Source organism: Lissotriton vulgaris, chromosome 5 (genome assembly GCF_964263255.1).
Source record: "Lissotriton vulgaris chromosome 5, aLisVul1.2, whole genome shotgun sequence".
NCBI lineage: Eukaryota > Metazoa > Chordata > Amphibia > Caudata > Salamandridae > Lissotriton > Lissotriton vulgaris.
In genome coordinates this window covers 1,065,671,273-1,065,687,628 of record NC_141693.1, presented here as the reverse complement: position 1 = coordinate 1,065,687,628, position 16,356 = coordinate 1,065,671,273, and the positions used below count along the sequence as shown (strand labels likewise).

General features: G+C 47.8%; 1 protein-coding gene across 2 annotated transcripts in view; it reads left to right on the top strand.

The window, feature by feature from the left end:
• The window catches only part of CFAP43 (cilia and flagella associated protein 43), a 922,989-nt gene that overhangs the window by 76,212 nt on the left and 830,421 nt on the right, over positions 1-16,356 (top strand). For both annotated transcript variants that reach the window (XM_086922745.1, XM_086922746.1), the window contains one exon: positions 6,443-6,599. In XM_086922745.1, coding sequence (XP_086778871.1) covers positions 6,443-6,599 — 157 coding nt within the window. The remainder of the gene's footprint in view (positions 1-6,442; positions 6,600-16,356) is intronic.

The following is a 16,356-nucleotide window of genomic DNA, read 5'->3' as shown; positions in this document are numbered from 1 at the left end:
CCTGAAGAGTCCGAGTGGGAAGTGGAAGACTAATAGGATTTGTGCAGTCCTTGGCCCTATGTGCAGTGCAGCGCGTTCACTCTACGACACACCTTCCCCAGTACACCTCCAGCAAGGTCAGGGGCTTCCAAGGCCACATCACCAGGCACTCCAAGCCATTCGCCTGTCCGCACTCAGCTACTGGTCCTAACTGTCTTCACTGATCCAGCATGGCCATCAAAGATGGATGATTCTCTTGAAGAACCGAGGCAGAAGCTTCCCAATGCAACCTCCTGAGGTCGCATGGCTGATCCAGCCATCGAGTATGGGTGATTCTCTTGTGAAGCCGAGGCTGAACCTTCGCAAGGCAAGCTCCTGTGTTTGCATTGTGATCCAGCCATCGAGGATGGGTTATTCTCTTGCGGAGTCGAGGCTGAAGTTTCGCAGTGCAACCTCATGAGGCTGCTAGGCTGATCCAGCCATCGAGGATGGATGATTCTCTTGCACAGCCGAAGCTGAAGCTTCCCAATTCAACCTCCTGGGGCCTCATGGCTGATCCAGTCATCGAGGATGGGTGATTCTCTTGGGGAGCCGAGGCTGAGGCTTCCCAAGGCAACTTCCTGGGGTTCCTTTGCTGATCCAGCCATAGAGGATGGGTGATTCTCTTGTGGAGCTGAGGCTTAGGCTTCTCAATGCAACCTCCTGGGGCTGCATGGCTGACCCAGCCACCGAGGATGGATGGTTCTCTTGCAGAACCGAGGCTAAAGCTTCTCAATGCAACCTCCTGGGGCTGTATGGCTGATCCAGCCATTGAGGATGGATGATTCTCTTGTGGAGCCTACGCAGAAGCGTCCCAATGCAACCTCCTGGGTCTGCATGGCTGATCCAGCCATCGAGGATAGATGATTCCCTTGCACAGCTGAGGCTGAAGCTTCCCAATGCAACCTCCTGGGTGTTGCATGGCTGAAACAGGGATCAAGGATGTGTGATTCTCTTGTGGAGCCGAGGCTGAAGCTTCCCATTACAACCTCCTGGGGCCGCATAGCTGATCCAGCCATCGAGGATGGATGATTCTCTTGCTCAGCAGAGGCTGACGCTTCCCATTGTAACCTCCTGGGGCAGCATTGCTCATCCAGCCATCGAGGATCGGTGATTCTCATGCGGAGCCAAGGCTGAAGCTTCTCAATGCAACCTCCTGTGGCCTCATAGCTAACCCAGCTATCGTGGATGGAGGAGTTTCTTGCAGAGCTGAGGCTGAAGCTTCTCAATGCAACCTCCTAGGGCTGCATGGCTGATCCAGCCATCAAGGATGGATGTTTCTCCTGCAGAGCCGAGGCTGAAGCTTCTCAATGCAAGTTCCTGGGGCCTCATGGCTGACCCAGCCATCGAGGATGGGTGATTCTCTTGTAGAGCCTTTCCAATAACACCTCCTGGGGCTGCATGGCTGATACAGCCATCGACGATGGATGGTTCTCTGGCGGAGCCTTTCCAATATCACCTCCTGGGGTTGCATGGCTGATCCAGCCATCAAGGATGGGTTATTCTCTTGCGGAACCGAGGATGAAGCTTCCCAATGCAACCTCCTAGGGCCGCATGGCTGATCCAGCCATCGACTATGGATGATTCTCTGACGGGGCTTTTCCAATATCACCTCCTGGGGCTGCATGGCTGATCCAGCCATCGAGGATGGATGATTCCCTGGCGGAGCCTTTCCAATATTACCTCCTGGGGCTGCATGGCTGATTCAGCCATCAAGGATGGGTGAGTCTCTTGCAGAGCTGCGGCAGAAGCTTCCCAATACAACCTCCTGGGCCGCATGGCTGATCCATCCATCAAGGATGGGTGAGTCTCTTGCAGAGCTGAGGCAGAAGCTTCCCAATACAACCTCATTGGGCTGCATGGCTGATCCAGCCATCGAGGATGGATGATTCTCCTGCAGAGCTGAGGTTGAAGCTTCTCAATGCAACTTCCTTGGGCCTCATGGCTGACCCAGCCATCGAGGATGGGTGATTCTCATGCAGAGCCTTTCCAATATCACATCCTGGGGTTGCATGGCTGATCCAGCGATCAAGGATGGGTGATTCTCTTACGGAGCCAATGCTACAGCTTCTCAATGCAACCTCCTGGGAACGCATGGCTGACCCAGCCATCGAGGATGGGTGATTCTCTTGTGGAGCCTTTCCAATATCACCTCCTGGGGCTGCATGGCTGATCCAGCCATCAAGGATGGCCGAGTCTCTTGCAGAGCTGAGGAAGAAGCTTCCCAATACAACCTCCTGGGGCTGCAAGTGTGATCCATCCATCGAGGATGGGTGATTCTCCTTCGGAGCCGAGACTGAAACTTCTCAATGCAACCTCATGGGGCCACATGGCTGACCCTGCCATCGAAGATGGGTGATTCTCTTGTGGAGCCTTTCCAATATCATCTCCTGGGGCTGCATGGCTGATACAGCCATCGAGGATGGATGGTTCTCTTACCGAACCAAGGCTGAAGCTTCCCAATGCAACCTCCTGGGGCTGCATGGCTGATCCAGCCATCGAGGATGGATGATTCTCTTGCACAGCCGAGGCTGAAGCTTCCCAATACAACCTCCTGGGGCTACATGGCTGATCCCGCCATTTAGATGGATGATTCTCTTGCACAGCCGAGGCTGAAGCTTCCCAATACAACTTCCTGGGGCTGCATGGCTGATCCCACCATCAAGGATGGATGTTTCTCTTGGGGAGCCTAGGCTGAAGCTTCCCAATGCAACCTCCTGGGGCTGCATGGCTGATACAGCCATCAAGGATGGGCGAGTCTCTTGCAGAGCTGAGGAAGAAGCTTCCCAATACAACCTCCTGGGGCTGCAAGTCTGATCCATCCATCGAGGATGGGTGATTCTCCTTCGGAGCCGAGGCTGAAGCTTCCCAATGCAACCTCCTGGGGCTGCATGGCTGATCCAGCCATCGAGGATGGATGATTCTCTTGCACAGCCGAGGCTGAAGCTTCCCAATGCAACCTTCTGGGGCTGCAAGTCTGATCCATCCATCGAGGATGGGTGATTCTCCTGCAGAGCCGAGGCTGAAACTTCTCAAGGCAACCTCATGGGGCCGCATGGCTGACTCTGCCATCGAAGATGGGTGATTCTCTTGCGGAGCCTTTCCAATATCATCTCCTGGGGCTGCATGGCTGATCCCGCCATCGAGATGGATGATTCTCTTGCACAGCCGAGGCTGAAGCTTCCCAATACAACCTCCTGGGGCTGCTGCAGATCCCACCATCGAGGATGGATGTTTCTCTTGGGGAGCCTAGGCTGAAGCTTCCCAATGCAACCTCCTGGGGCTGCATGGCTGATCCAGCCATCGAGAATGGGTGATTCTCTTGGGGAGGCGAGGCTGAAGTTTCCCAATGCAACCTCCTGGGGTCGCATGGCTGATCCATCCATTGAGGATGGGTGATTCTTCCTGGGGCTGCATGGCTGATCCAGTCATCAAGGATTGATGATTCTCTTCTGGAGCCGAGGCTGAAGCTTCAAAGAAACCTTCTAGGGCTGCATGGCTGATTTGGCCATCGAGGATGGGTGATTCTCTTGCACAGCCTAGGCTGAAGCGTCAATTAATCCTCCTAGGGCTGCATGGCCGATCCAGCCATCGAGGATGGATGATTCTCTTGGGGAGCCCAGGCTGAAGCTTCCTAATGCAACCTCCTGGGGCTGCATGGCTGATCCATCCATTGAGGATTGGTGATTCTCTTGTGGAGGCGTGGCTGAAGCTTCCGAATGCAACCTCCTTGGTGTTGCAGGGCTGATCCAGGCATCAAGGATGGGTGATTCCAATACAACCTCCTGGGGCCGCATGGCTGATCCAGCCATCGAGGATGGCTGATTGTCTTGCGGAGCCGAGGCTGAAGCTTCTCAATGCAACCTCCTGGGGACGCATGGCTGACCCAGCCATCGAGGGTGGGTGATTCTATTGCAGAGCCGAGGCTGAAGCTCCTCAATACAACCTCCTGGGGCCACATGGCTGACCCATCCATCGAGGATGGGTGATTCTCTTGCGGAGCCTTTCCAATATCACCTCCTGGGGCTGCATGCTTGATCCAGCCATCGAGGATGGGTGAATATCTTGTGGAGCCGAGGTTTAAGCTTCCCAATACAACCTCCTAGGGCTGCATGGCTGACCCAGCCATCAAGGTTGGGTGAGTCTCTTGCAGAGCGGAGGCAGAAGCTTCCCAGTACAACCTCCGGGGGCTGCATGGCTGATTCAGCCATTGAGGATGGGTGATTATCTTGGGTAGCTTAGGCTGAAGCTTCCCAATGCAACCTCCTGGAGCCGCATTGCTGATCCAGCCATCGAGGATGGGTGATTCTCTTGTGGAGCCGAGGTTGAAGCTTCCCAATACAACCTCCTGGGGCTGCATGGCTGATTCAGCCATTGAGGATGGGTGATTCTCTTGCGGAGCCGAGGCTGAAGCTTCCCAATGCAACCTCCTCTCTCTAGGTAAAAATCAAAAAGTAGGAGTAGGGTAAAGTTGCGCTCAAGCTGAACTGACTTAATTTAGTTCTTGGACTCTTTTCCATCATCAATTCCCTTCTGTCAGTCCCTCCCACAAGTTGATGCTGGGAAATAGCCTATTGGCTAAGAGTATTAGAGTCACTAAGGCCAATGGTGCAGAAGGCTCAGTTGCACTGAATAACAGACATAATTGGTTTGCTGTGAGGGCCCCACAGCAAACCATTTATATCTCTCTTTTACTGTAACAGGGCAGTTGGGCCATTTTCTTCCTTACTTTTGGGTAATGGATCTCTTTCTATCCCACAGCCAGAGGAAAGTTAATCAGGAACCTCTTGTGCCTCATTCTTTGACTCAAGTCCCCTAAGCAATACAACTGAACTACCTTGGGCCATGGTTGAAATTCTCTATATATTATAGGAGTTCTTTGTGGCTATTCTGGTCACAGCATTTAGAAGGATGATACTTTTACATTTAATGGTGTGGCTGTAGGAGATTAATATAGCAAGATAAAAAAATAAATAGAGAGAGTTCCTTTTGAGAGAAGAACGCCCCCTGCACTGTATGGTAAACTGTGATGTACCCTTGCCCTGAGTGCCAAACTACATGTGAATCTGGTATCCTGACTTTTATTTTGGCCCTGGCACTACACTAATCTAGCTAGTGGGCAGAGTCCTAGACCTGTTGTGATAATGCAAGGTCCAGGATCTGTCTTCTGACTTGGAGGGGTACACCAAGCATGCCCTGGACATCTCACGTAAGCTGGTGGTAGAACCATAACATGTTTTTTGATTTATAGCCTGACCAGATCTTTTCTCTGTCAACGAGTCTCATGACCCTCTTGTGGAATATACCCTTGTTATGTTCAGTCCCGAAACTTGTGCTGACATCCTTTGTACATTTCTAGTATCCATGTGTGTGTGTGCAGTGAGCGTTTAATACCCATATGGCAGTAGAAGAGAGTGTGTGTGTGTGTATGCATGTACCTGTGTGTGGGCAGTTGTGTGTGTGTGGGCAGGTGTGTGGGTGTGTGTGTGTGTGTGTGGGTGAGTGTGTGTGTGCTCACACATGTATCTGTACACGTGTGTGCACGTGCACACGTGTGCGCCTGTGTGTCCGTGTGTGTGCATGCTCTTGTGTCTGTGTGTGCGCACGCTGTGTGAATGTGTGTGTGTAAATGGATGTGCGTGTGCGCGTGTGTAAGTGTGGATGTGTGTGCTTGCACATGCATGTGTGTGTGCATGCATGTGTGTGTATGAGCGTGTGGTGTGCATGTGTACATGCATGCGTGGTACAACATGGAGTATGAGGACAGTTTCCTCAGGCAGTGCAGATGCTCATTGTTATGAAGCATTACAATGTGCTGCATGTAGCATGAGAAGGATTTTAAAGCTCTGCAATAGCCCTTGCAATAACCTACGTAGGCGGATGCAGCATTGTACCTTTTCAGCCTAAAGGCAGCAGTCGCTTTTGGTTTCTCCCATGTATACTTCTTAGTACTTCTTATTCACTACAGATAAATCGTATTTGGTGCCTACTACGATTGTGCTCCTTATTAGAGTTTATTTCTTTGGTGAACTCTTATCACTTGAAGGTTCAAAGTAATGATTATCTAGTGACAACTTGTCCACTCTCAGCTAAATCGATTATCCCGGACAATTACTACTTCTATTTCCATGTTAAGCATTATTGATTTTGGCAACAATTATAGTAGAATGTGGATTTTAATTTTAATTGCTCAACATTTCGGGTTAGTTTGTTTCATAGCAACCTGTGTGGGAGGGAGAATAGGTGCTGAACTGTCTCGCTAGCAGGCAGTAGCGGGAACATGAATGCTGACTTCAAGTACGGTGACTATGCTCAGTTAAATTAGCGCTGGAGCTGGAGTTCACACCTCTGTCGAGTGCCATTTTATTTTTGTTTACATCAGAATGAATGGGCAATAACGCTATTTGCTTTGCTTTCCCCAAAGGCCAGTCAAGCTTCCAAATCAAGATGGCACCATAGTAGAAGATGCTACAGTGTCTGGGAATGCTCTTCCCGCTAATGCCCCACCTGCCTATGATGGACCATCACTGCCAGTAGCTGCTGTTGCTGGGATTACTGGGGACTTTGCTGAAACATTCACGGTAACTACTTTTTATCTGCACATTTTTGCATGTCTCTGAACGAATCCATAGCCATTTGTGAACAACGGCACCACGTTAGCTAATGTTAACTAAATTCATAATTGTACACAGATCTCTCAAACAGACCTCACCAGAGAAAGGCAAAGAAATGCCAGAGAAAGACAGCGCTTGCATTTGGTTTGATTACAATACAAATCAGAATAAGATAAGAGGAACCTCAACCCCTATGATGGTCTCTTCCTCAGTCGTGGGTATTTTCACCACCTATTCAGTCTTCAGTGGTCCTCGCTCTCTTCAGTGGCCTCACTCTCTTCAGTAGTCCTTTCTCTCTTCAGTGGTCCTCGATCTCTTCAGAGGACCTCGATCTCTTCAGAGGTCCTCGATCTCTTCAGAGGTCCTCGATCTCTTCAGAGGTCCTCGATCTCTTCAGAGGTCCTCGATCTTTTCAGAGGTCCTCGATCTTTTCAGAGGTCCTCGGTCTCTGCAGTGGTCCTTGCTCTCTGCAGTGGTCCTTGCTCTCTGCAGTGGTCCTTGCTCTCTGCAGTGGTCCTTGCTCTCTCTCTTCAGAGGTCCTCAATCTTTTCAGAGGTCCTCGGTCTCTGCAGTGGTCCTAGCTCTCTGCAGTGGTCCTAGCTCTCTGCAGTGGTCCTAGCTCTCTGCAGTGGTCCTTGCTCTCTGCAGTGGTCCTTGCTCTCTGCAGTGGTCCTTGCTCTCTGCAGTGGTCCTTGCTCTCTGCAGTAGTCCTTGCTCTCTTCAGTGATCCTTGCTCTCTTCAGTGATCCTTGCTCTCTTCAGTGATCCTTGCTCTCTTCAGTGGTCCTTTCTCTCTTCAGTGGTCCTTTCTCTCTTCAGTGGTCCTTTCTCTCTGCACTGGTCCTCGATCTCTTCAGAGGTCCTCGATCTTTTCAGAGGTCGTCCGTCTCTGCAGTGGTCCTCGGTCTCTGCAGTGGTCCTCGGTCTCTGCAGTGGTTCTCGCTCTCTGCAGTGGTCCTCGCTCTCTGCAGTGGTCCTTGCTCTCTGCAGTGGTCCTTGCTCTCTGCAGTGGTCCTTGCTCTCTGCAGTGATGCTTGCTCTCTTCAGTGATGCTTGCTCTCTTCAGTGGTCCTTGCTCTCTTTAGTGGTCCTCGATCTCTTCAGAGGTCCTCGATATCTTCAGAGGTCCTCGATCTCTTCAGAGGTCCTCGATCTCTTCAGAGGTCCTCGATCTCTTCAGAGGTCCTCGATCTCTTCAGAGGTCCTCGATCTCCTTGCTCTTTTTAGTGGTCCTTGCTCTCTTTAGTGGTCCTCGATCTCTTCAGAGGTCCTCGATCTCCTTGCTCTTTTTAGTGGTCCTCGATCTCTTCAGAGGTCCTCGATCTCTTCAGAGGTCCTCGATCTCTTCAGAGGTCCTCGATCTCTTCAGAGGTCCTCTATCTTTTCAGAGGTCCTTGCTCTCTGCAGTGGTCCTTGCTCATTGCAGTGGTCCTTCATTTGCTGGTTGAGTTCCTCTAGCCCTTTCTTTAAGTCTGCCGGTGAAACAAACGCTTTGAGTTGTATCTCAAGCTTCTGAATCTCTACTTTCAGTTCCAGTGACTTTCTTGTGGCTGTTTGAACTATTAGTACCAACCAGTCTCTGGTGCAATGCCAGGAGATAAGAGACCAGGCTTTTTTAAAGACAAGGTCATCTTGAAAGATGAAAGGTTCATTTCTTACCAACAATCCCTGCGGGGCTATTTTGTTCCTCAAATATTCCCTCATTAGCAGACCATGCAAGGCTGCCCTTATCTGGACTTTTCTTAAGTTCATCAATTCATCCCAGTCCGCTACGGCTGGGCCCGGATCATTGTTACTCAGCCCTTCAAAGGGGTTGACATCTGCAAGGGTCCTATCGATGTCGTCCTCACTGAAGGTTAGGCCGTGTTCATCCTCCATTTTGGTATGGTAATGGGAAAAAAATAATAGGCGTTGGATGTAGTGTATGGCGAATGTCTAAGTGTGTTCTATATTGGGAGGGGCTCCCACAGCTGTGCGCTGTCTAGAACATAAATTCAACAAGAGGAGGGAGGGAGAGGAAGAAGTGGATTCGATCTCCCCCAACAATTCGATTAAACAAAATAGAATCCACTCAGAAGGTGGTAGTGATCCCTACAGTGGTGGGGAGCACACAGTGTTGTTTGAATACCCCTCACACACCAACAGGCCCCTTGGTGTCATGCTTCATCATCGGGGCCTTCGCACCCCTCTACGGGATGCAGCGTGCTGCGACTCACGAATAGGTAGGAGCACTGATAGTGAACTATGTGTTTGTGTGTGTGAGAGGGAGAGTGAGTGGTGAGGTGAAAAGTGAAGGTTAAAAAATACCTGGCTCGTAGGAAAAAATATGTATTACGTCCTCGGCTGGTATTATTAAAAGGGGTGCAAGATGAGGTTGTCAGTTATACGTATTAGGGTATATCAACCTCGGAAGTGCGTTGACATGTTTCGGAGTATAGGAACTCCTTCTTCAGGACGAGGATATGCACAACTATCCTCACCTTACTCACATGGGGTTTGAATGTAAAAGTGTATTCTACAAAAAACACAAGGTGAAATGTACCTATAGGTGTTATTATTTGAATAAGCTCTGTTGTGCCCAATTGGCGTTGAAGATACAGAACCTGTAGGATAAACAAAAGCATAATAAACATCACAGTCGGACGTCCAGGATCAGGAAAAAATAATTCCATACAAGGTAGGGTAAAGGTGAACCAAAAAATAAGGTTCAAGGACCCTGTGGAAAAAAGAAGAAAAAGAAGGACACACAATGGACACAGACATACACTAATGGAAGAAACGCCAACATTCTTCCCAGACATGGACTATGGAGGAAGCAAAAGATATTCATAGATGTGGCTTACTTATGGACCAAGGTTAGTTGACCTCATGAGCCTTAGCGTAGTATTGGGGGTTCCTTCCTCACTGCTCAACTGGCAGCCCGCAGACGAAACAGACCCCAGGGTCCACACCAGGAGCATGACAGCGAACCAAGCCTCAACAAGCAAGAGGGGAACTTAGCAAGGGTGGGCGTAGTGGGCGTAGTGGGGCTTCGTGTAGCTACGCAAAGTGGGCAAAACACTACGCCCACCCACGCACTTCGCGTAGCCCCACTACGCGCCACCCGCCTCCCTCCCGCCCTCCCTAAATGCTTACAATAATTAATAAAATAATTATAAAACCACTTACCTTGTCCTGCCGCGTCCCCGGGGCTCCCGCTTGTCATTGCGCCGCCGGCGCGCGCGTCCTGGATGCTAATGCGCATGCGCGGGCGGCCGCGCATGCGCATTACTCACGAAAAAATGCGCATGCGCGGGCGGCCGCGCATGCGCATTAGCATCCAGGACGCGCGCGCCGGCGGCGCAATGACGAGCGGGAGCCCCGGGGACGCGGCAGGACAAGGTAAGTGGTTTTTATTTTTTTTATTCCTCATATACCAGAAGTGGGTATTCTAGAAAGGGTAACCTCTCCTCTCCTCAGTGCGATGTTCCGTCTGACTGGACCAAATCTACCATTTTGGCTCCAGATTGGGAGAGGAGGTAGGATACCCCTCCAGCCTCCACTGTGAGCTAGGTCCACTCCATACCCTATAGTCTATACGGCCCTCGGTTGGGTAGGATACCAAGCACCCACAGGACCCAGGTGAAATCACAGGAATCTATCTCATCGGTTCCGCCAAGCCACCAGGGTTTTGTCAAGGCTAGAATTATCACATGCAATATCGGCTTCACTAATATATATAATATAACTTAAAAAATCTGCAAAGGTAGGAAGAATCTCCAATTTCCAAAGTTTACATATTTCTCGTCTAGCTATAATCATTGCATAAAATATAAATTTAGTCCTCATCTCATTATGCTGAGATCCAAACTCTAACCCAAAAAAAATGGTCATCGGAGTGATTTTAAACCGTGTATTGCACACTTCTATTATAAACTCCTCTACTTTGGACCAAAAGAGAGATAGTTTAGGGCACTCAACGAACATATGTATGTCGTCTGCCTTGGAAAGCTTACAGCGCAAACAACAGTATTCAGTATTCGTAAACTTGGACAGCTTCTTGGGTGAAAAATACGCTCTATATAATGTGAACAAGTGGTTTCGCTTTAAAGGGGCGGATTTAACAACCATATGCAACAATTTGAAAGAATCTCCCCAAAGACCTAGTAAGTCGCCATGTTGTAGAGCTATTGCTTCTGCCCATAATTTATTAATTTCAGGTTCCGTGGCTTGATCTTTCTCATTTAGTGCCTCGTACCAAAAGGAAACTTTTTTTTTCCAGCTCTCTTTTCTCTTTACTAGATCAAATTTAGAATTCGTTGTAAGATTCCAAGTTATAGTACTACACCAGCTGGATAACTGATAAAATTTGAATCTAGTAAGGGTTCCATTTGTTAATTTGGATAATGAATCCCACTCCATTAGTCTTGAGTCTACGATGAGATCTTGCCACTGTCCAATGCCCGCTGTTCTAAGAGGAATCGATAATTGATCCCTAAGGCATTCGGGTGTTCCCGGCGAATCCCATATGGGGGCAAGGGGAGTGTAGTAAGAAATGTCCACTTTTTTCCTGGCAAACACCCAATTTCTCAAAGCTGTTCCCAAGACCTTTAATCTGACCTTCTTGTAGAACTTCGGGTCTCCGAACTTGAATAAAAAGGATTCTTTACCTTGAGGAATGTTATGTAACAAAGCTTGGAATAATTGACCCAAACAAGATGTGTCTGCTTTATCGGCCATTGACCTAAAGTTTTTAAAATGAAAAGCTTGACAGTAGTGGAGAATGTCTGGCAAAGCAAGCCCGCCTGTCTTAATCTTTCTTCTAAGTTTTTTCATAGAAATTCTGGGCGATTTGGAGTTCCAAATAAAGGACCCTATCCGTCCCTGTATTTTGGCAATATCTTTGGCGCTAAATGAAAGAGGTATCGAATTGAAGAGGAAGGTGATCTTTGGTAAGATGATCATCTTCAACAGATTCACTCTACCAAAGATGTTTAATGCCAGTCCCGACCAACGGTGTAAAAGTGTATTGATATCCTTAAGTACCCTCTCCAAATTAGCTTTGGGTATTTCTGTAATGTTTTGTACAAGCTGGATGCCAAGATATCTCATACGGGTCTTTACACCAGGAAACCTAACCTCCTGATTCCACTGCATGACCTCAGTTTTTTCTTTGTTAACTTTGTACCCGGAAACTTCTCCAAATGATTCTGCTTGATGAAATAATTGAGGGATTGATGTTTCGGGATTAGATGTGAACATTAAGAGGTCATCAGCATATAGGGCAAATTTAAAATTTAACTCATTCAGGCGAAAAGGTTCAATTAGATCATCTGATCGTAATTTGATAACAAAGGGCTCCAAGTATAAATTAAATAATAGGGGGGATAGGGGACAACCCTGTCTAGTGCCACGTATAATTTTAACCCAGTCTGTAAGTAAGTTATTTACTAAGAATTTAGCTCTGGGCTGGCAATATAACGCTTTTATTGATGTTATAAAGTTAGTCGGTATGCCAAACTTTGACAGAGCTTACCACAGATACATCCAACTTACTTGATCAAAGGCCTTAGCGGCGTCTATGGCTACTGTGCTTAATGGTACCTCCCCCACTGAAGCAAAGTCAATTGCCGCAATGGCCTGAAAGGTCAATTCATTTAATTGTCTGCCCGGCATAAAGCCTCTCTGGTCCTCATGAACAATAGTCTTAATAACTTTGGCCAATCTCGCTGCCAAAACCCCTGCAAAGATTTTATAGTCCACGTTCAGCAGCGAGATTGGCCTATACGACTCAACCAATGAGGGGTCTTTATTAGGTTTCAAAACCAGGGTTTACTGTTGCCTCTGACCAAGTCGGGGGTATATGATCTCCTTCTAGATGTATTCCATTAAAAAGGGCCGTTAAAATGGGACCTAAAATTTCCGACCTATTTGGTAAATTTCGACTGGGAGCCCGTCTGGGCCTGCAGCCTTACCGCTGGCCATCCTCTTAAGTTGATCGTGTACCTCTCCTTCCTTAATTGGTGAGCTTAGAAATGAGCTATCTGTCTCTGTTAGGCGGGTATACATACTCCCTCCAGCCATTGAGCTACCTCTTCCAAAGATGTTTTATCATTGCTCCCCATATATAGATTTTGCATATAGGTTTTAACTTCACTCAGAATCTCCCCGCTATCTGATGATATATCGCCAGAGCTCTGTATCCTCAATCCGTATATCTGGTTCCTAACACGATCTGCCCTGGCCTTCCAAGCTAATATTCGGTAAGTGGTTTTATAATTATTTTATAAATTATTGTAAGCATTTAGGGAGGGTGGGAGGGAGGCGGGTGGCGGGCAACTTAGCTACGCCCACGAAGTGGGTGTAGTGTTGCCTGCTTCGCCTACTTTGCAAAGGGCGAAGTAGGCAACACTATGCCCACTTCGTGGGCGTAGCGAAGTTGCCCGCCCACCCTTAGAACTTAGTCATCAACATAACTCCCTGGCCCTTAACTAACCTACAGAACGAGGTACTCAACAAGGGCTTAGGGTATGTCCCTACTAACAAACCTGACTCATTCCTTCTACATAAGGAGATGCAAGATTTCATTAGAACTATCAAGCTGAGGGCTTTCTTTAAAAACAAAGAACCATCCCAAGAGACTTCAGATACGGGTCTGAAACCGAAATCTACTTTTACACCACTGGACAATCAACTTCCTGTTGAAGTCCTGGCATTCGAAAATGCCATCATGCTTGAACTCGGTAAATTGAACACTAAGCAGAATGTTTTCCAAAATATGAGTAAACTTGAGAATGAGGCGATAAGAAAACTCACACAGAACAAACAACTCACCATAAAACCTGCAGACAAAGGCGGGGCAGTGGTGATTCACACTACAACTGCATATGACCAAGAATGCAGAAGACTACTCTCCGACAGGAGGAACTATCAGGTTCTTGTGGAAGACCCCACTGAATCTCTACGTGTGCAGATAGGGGCAATGATTGAGGAGGCTTTGGCGCACAACTGGCTCACTAAAAAAGAGTCGGAATTCCTGGTTCAGAAAAATCCCCGCACCCCCTACTTCTACACAATACCAAAGGTCCATAAAAGCTTAGAAAGTCCACCAGGCCGGCCGATTGTGTCCGGCATTTCGTCAATTTAAGAACCACTGTCTACACTTGCCGATGCCATTTTGAGACCTCTGGTGCAGGCGACAGATACGTACCTGAGGGATACTAAAGCGGTCCTGCAGATACTACAGAACCATCCATTTGACCCAGATTCACAGATGTTGTTGAGCCTTGATGCAGAGAGTCTCTACACGAGCCTCCCGCATGATGAGACACTACTGATCATTGAGGAGGTACTACATTCTGACCAATGGAAATATCAAACCCCCCGTGGAGTGGTCATGGAGTGTATCTCGATAGCACTAACTAAAATCTTTTTTGAATATGAGGGCACTCTATATTGGCAAAGTCATGGAACTAGTATGGTGAGTACATTTGCGCCGAGCCTGGCAGGATTATACGTTCACCATCTAGAATCCACCAAGATTCTCCACCCTAGCAACCCCTTCAGGGGAAGAATCCGCACTTGGCGACGCTATATAGATGACATTCTGGTGATTTGGGAAGGGGATGGCCCATCAATCACTGAGTTCATGAATTGGCTGAATACACAAAATCTTTTTCTCAAATTCACCCACCAAATGTCCAGTGATTCGATGGTTTTTCTAGATTTGAATATCTATCACGAGGCAGGTCTGTTAAAAACGGAGACTCATTTCAAACCAACGGCGAGGAACTGTCTCCTCAGGTTTGACAGTTTCCACCCACGTCACCTGAGGGAGAATTTACCATACGGACAGTTCCTACACCGCAATTGCAGCGACATAGCCAAATACAAGACCCAAGCCCGAGATCTGAGTGAAAAACTGAAACAAAGACGATACCCAGACAAGGTCATTCAAAAAGCAATGAAAAGGGCAAGAATTAACAACGAGAGGCTCTCCTTGAAGAAAAACCTGCCAGAGAAAACACTCCCAGTAGAACAGTCTGTGTCACAACGTACAGTTCAGTTTCGAACCAAGTCTCAAAACTGGTAAATAAACACTGGCGCATTTTGATGAGCGGTTCGCTCGATTTGGAGAAACCTTTGTTTGCCCACAGGCGGGGCAAGAATTTAAAAGACATTCTTGTTCACACAAGACCACCAACCACAGAAAAACAACAAACAAGGTTGCAGGGGCTACATGGACACCATCCCTGTGGGAACTGCAACAGCTGTCATCTAACTAAAAAAAGTCAGACCCTTACTTTCATGAATGGCACTAGATGGGAACAACGAACGTTCACTAACTGTAATAGTAAGAACGTTGTTTATCTAATCACATGCCCTTGTGACAAGGAATACGTGGGCATGACCACAAGGGCTGTCAAAATCAGGATTAATGAACTTAAGAGCAACATAAGATGTAAGAAATCAACTACAAAAATGGCAGCGCATTTCCTGGAGTATCAACACTGTGTGAACGAATTACACTGGACAGTGATTGAACAATTACCAACGGATGTTGGTCTATTCGAAAAAGAGCAGAGGTGGGTGTTCCGTCTGGGTACGGACACCGCTGGACTGAACGACTCTATTCATTGGAACCAATTGCGCTGATACACCTTAACCTATTGGGCTCTTCTTTAAAATGCACACCACCCTGTCCTGGCTCTTTGTGTATAAGCTGAACTAAAACCTATGCAGAACCTCCAACCACATGAACACCTCTATATTGGTTGTTTGTTGTTATCAGACAAATATTGAGTGTTTGATACGAGCCGCTCTGTGTGTGCAGATTATGTTTAGTTAACCCTTTTTGGACGGTTAGTAAGGTTCCAACAGCTCTAACCATATGAGCACCACCATGTCCATCTGAGTACATCAACAAACTATCGAGCCGCCCTGCATGTGCAGATTCTGCATAGTTCCAACTGTCCAGTTAGCTGATAAGATCGCAACAGCTCCCATTTTCTTAACACGCATGCGCGAACGACTAGCGTCTCCACATAGGGTCGCAGAATTCTAAACTGGCTTCATATGCATGCGCCTGGGAAACGTGTGCGGAACCTCCTAGTCAGCTCCATGAGCTTCACCGCATACGTACGGATGACATTGGTTTTAGGTGTCTGCGCAGTTCGGAACACTTACTTTAAGCGCATGCGCCTTATCACCGCCAATACGCCCCTGTCCAGCGCTCAATACCGGACCTTGTGGAGGGACTCTGTCCTTCTTTGGGCATCATTCCGTTTCTAATTACTACCTAATTGAAGCAGTTTTGGCGGTATATAAGGAGACAGGCCAGCACGTCTCGACACATCGTCTGAGCCGCGTTGAGGGGAAGGCAGCCTACTAGGTCGTGCAGTAACCGTGAGGTTTGTTGGTCAAACAAGGTGTACCCACTAGGATATTCAGGGTTACTGTATATCCATGACGCTAAAACCAACCTTTAACATCTTATAGGTTGCTAATTTGAGCAGTGAGGAAGGAACACCCAATACTACGCTAAGGCTCATGAGGTCAACTAACCTTGGTCCATAAGTAAGCCACATCTATGAATATCTTTTGCTTCCTCCATAGTCCATGTCTGGGAAGAATGTTGGCGTTTCTTCCATTAGTGTATGTCTGTGTCTATTGTGTGTCCTTCTTTTTCTTCTTTTTTCCACAGGGTCCTTGAACCTTATTTTTTGGTTCACCTTTACCCTCCCTT